This window comes from Arachis duranensis, chromosome 4 (genome assembly GCF_000817695.3).
Source record: "Arachis duranensis cultivar V14167 chromosome 4, aradu.V14167.gnm2.J7QH, whole genome shotgun sequence".
In the NCBI taxonomy this organism is placed as follows: Eukaryota; Viridiplantae; Streptophyta; class Magnoliopsida; order Fabales; family Fabaceae; genus Arachis; species Arachis duranensis.
The window spans coordinates 24,830,669-24,834,528 of NC_029775.3; the positions used below are offsets into that span (position 1 = coordinate 24,830,669).

General features: G+C 27.0%; 1 protein-coding gene across 1 annotated transcript in view; it reads left to right on the forward strand.

Moving 5' to 3' along the window:
- The window catches only part of LOC107483808 (uncharacterized), a 2,391-nt gene extending 789 nt beyond the window's left edge, over positions 1 to 1,602 (forward strand). The window contains exons 3-7 of the mRNA XM_016104428.3: positions 28 to 122; positions 221 to 254; positions 754 to 808; positions 908 to 950; positions 1,319 to 1,602. Of these exons, the coding sequence (XP_015959914.1) occupies positions 28 to 122; positions 221 to 254; positions 754 to 808; positions 908 to 950; positions 1,319 to 1,390 (299 nt within the window). The 3' untranslated portion in view covers positions 1,391 to 1,602. The remainder of the gene's footprint in view (positions 1 to 27; positions 123 to 220; positions 255 to 753; positions 809 to 907; positions 951 to 1,318) is intronic.
- Positions 1,603 to 3,860: the final 2,258 nt, after the last annotated feature.

Here is a 3,860-nt window from a genome sequence, read left to right on the forward strand (position 1 = left end):
GAAAAATATAATGAGGAGAAAATACAGTGCATCACACAAGTGCTTCTCTAACCATCAATGAGAATTATGACTATGATGTTCGGGATGATACAGAAACGTTCCTAAATCGGATAGTTCCTGAGGTTAGTTCAATTTTAGTTTAGTTAATATGAATTAATTTACTCTAATGCCAATGATTTATGATGTGAAGAAGTCTCCATTTTGTAATGTTGTTGTGCAGGGGCCATCTGCACCTTGGAGGCATACTATAGAGGGTCAGTGCTGATTTTATTCACCAATAATCTCAAGTTTCTGCTTATTTATTTATTTTGAAGTTGATTATTTTAGTGATCTTTGCATTGTTAATTGGTGAAGTAATGAAATAATTGGAATTTGCACTTTGTCAGAACAGATTGAAGAAACAGTCATCTAATAGTATATAAAAGGGTGAATACTCATCTCTCCGATTTTTAATAAAAAAAATTACTTTTTTGGATCTTTAATATTTAATTTTTGTGAGATTAATTAGTTTTTCTATCAATAATTTTTTTCAGAATATATTTATATGATATGTTAATTATTAATATATCTTTTATTTAAAATTTTTATAAATAAAAATAATTTAAAAAATAAATATTAAAGAACGAAAAGAATTTTTTTTTCTTAAAAACTTCGTAGTGTTTCGAAATAATTATCACTGTTTAATTAAAGTTTTTCCTCTATATAAAATGAATTGGCTATAATATAATCTTCTACTTATGACTATAATTTCAGGCCCAGATGACATGCCTGCACATATCAAATCATCTATGTTTGGTTGTGCACTCATGTAAGAAATTCAATGACTTCATGTTCAGCTTCATTCGTTATTATGGGTTATGCAGAATTATTTTATTTATATATTTTTTTCTACTATTTGTTCTTTTAGGATACCTATTACGAATGGAAGGCTTAACATGGGAACATGGCAGGCGAGTATTTTAGTAATGCCATATTGTAAATATTTTTATTGTCAAAAATCACATACTTGATAAGTTGCTTGGCGTTGCATTGGGTTCCTTTAATTTCAATGATTGTGCATGTGAGTTCTGTTTGTTGTCATAAGATGCTACTTCAAATTAAATTCATAGTAATATAGGGTAAATGTGATTAAATTGATTTGATAAAAAATAACGTTAAACTACTTTAAAATGAGTGACCTTGTCATTGACCCTTAATAAATGGACTCTGTCACTCCATTATTGTGGAAGTGGAACAATACCTTATCATTATCTGGATTATTGTTCCATTAAACTATTGATTAGATTTTCTGATGATGTTTAATTATGGTTAATTGAAGGGTATATGGCTTTGTGAGCACCGGGATTATCCTACACCCCGCACAGTTGTCGTCACTCTTAATGGAATATGACATGCTATACAAAAGGCCTCCTTATCTCTGTTTTCAAGTAGGTCAATATTTCTTGAATGTAATCTTTGTTGTAAGTTTATAGCTAGAAAACCACCACTTGACATATGTGTTTCGATACCAATGCCCTGAATCATTTAGGTAATGACATCAACCGAAATCAATTCTTCACCATGACTTTGCGTAAAGAATGAATATATCACCCATTCACCCTTGTTTCCAGATGCAATAGGAATATAGGATAGTCTTCAAATAATGGAAAGGGTCCAATGGTGAAAAGTTTCAACCATGATTCTTTTACACCAACTTTACTCATTATTAAGAAGGAAAATTTTCAAGAATAATCACAATATAATAGAGTTTTTACTAACGAAAATAATTAATAACAAAAAAGAATCCAGCAAAAACAGTCTGAATTTATTTATTTAAGATTCAATAAATACTAAATAAGATAACCTCGAGCGGTTTTATTATTGATCAATATCCTCGGCGGAAGGTGCTAGGAAATTAAACCAAATATAGTATTTGACGTTCGATATTTTGTCCTCAATGCTTGTTTTCTGGTTGCCTTAGGATTACGCGTTTAATCAAGTATATCCACCGGATCAACGCAATTGTTTTTATTTGCATAGTTTTGACACATTTGGTCTTATCGAAATTAGAACATACAAGTGACAAGATAATATCATTTCAAAATTGATAATGTAACCTTAATTTGATAAAAGTTTATTATAAATATGTTTTGTATTAAGAATAATATCCTTTAATTTAAAATTAACATTATCAATTTAAGAGTGATAAGTTCATTATACATGTATATGATTATATCTTTAATTAGTTGAGGATGAAGTTAGTTTTGAATAAATATTCAATTTGATCTTTATTCATTTTTATGAAGAACAAAGCAATCTTTGTTAATAAAAAGAAATATTTCGGGCCTTAATCTTTCAATTTTAGGATATTATAATTTTTTGTTTAAAAAATTAATTAAATAATAACAAAAATTAATTTTGTGGTAATTTTATTTATAATTTATAGAATTTTAAATTCCCACAAATTATTAATAAGTTTATTTTTTAAAAATTACTTCACTAGTGGTGGTTAAAAAATCATTGTTAGAAATATTGTCGCAAGAAAAAAAATAACTGCAGTCTGTAGTACGAATCCTTTTTAAAGAAAAAAATAATATCGAATAAGAAACGAAATAAAAGAATATTAATATTGATGATATTGGTTTTGATGATGATGACGTTAGACAAGATAATAATGATAATAAAATATGGTTACACAACAAAAATAGTTAGAGCCGTTAAAATGAACTAAATCTATCGGGTCAACCCGTTTACCTCTTTAAACGGGCGAACTTTATTTCTAAAATTAAGTCCGTTTAAGTTTTGGGTTAAATGGGTTTAGTCCGATTAACCTGAAAAAATGAAGGGTTAAACGGACAAACTCGCGGACTAAACGGGTGGTCCGTTTATTTTTTTCTTAAAAAATAGTACTTTTAGCTAATATTTTTCTCGATCTGTCTCGAAAATTTGACTCATCAATTAAAAAAAATACTGTTTGTTTAAGGTTTTTGATTCAAAAGTGATATTTTTTGTCAAAATATTTTTTAAAAAAAATAAAAGGATAAACAGGTCAATCTGTTTAATTCATTGGGTTGACCATAAATGGTCCCAACTGAAAAATTATGGTTCGCAAATAAAGTGGATTTAAAATGGACCGAGCCTAAATGGGTCGGGCTAACCTATTTGACATCCCTAAAAATATTAGAGGTATAAGTGATAATGATGAGGATGAAGAATGTGGTGGTAGTAATGGTTATAGATTTATAGTTGGTTATATTGTTGAAAAAAACTTTGCGAGGGATTTAAAACTATTTTAAACCCCCACAAAATACAAATAAAACCCCCCAAAAAATAATTATTGTTACTATTTAACAAATTTTTTAATAAATAGGTCATATTATCCCAAAATAAAAAGGATGAAGGTCGAAGTATCCTTTTTTTAGTGATAGTCTTGTCCTTCATGAAAATGAATAGAAAGAATCTTTACTCGTTAACTTTTACATCAATAATTTCTATATAAAATAAAAAAGAATAAAGCATATTTTTTTCCTAAAATTTATTAAAAAAATCTCTAAATTTTATTTTACTTCAATTTTATTCATGAAGTTTTCGATTTGCATCAAATATATCACTAACAGTTAAATTTTCAAAAAATTTAGGATCAATCTAGCAATAATGTATGACAACTAAGTTTAAAAAGTTAAATTTTTTAAAATTTCTGAGACAAAATTAAAACAAAACAAAACTTATAGATATTTTTAAAATTTTTAACAAAATTTTAAAGACAAAATATAGTTTACTCAAAGAATGTAACAATAAAGAGTTTTATACATATGTTTTTTTTTCTACTATATCTTTTAATTTGGCAAACTAAAGATTAATCCATCGTAAATTTAAATTTT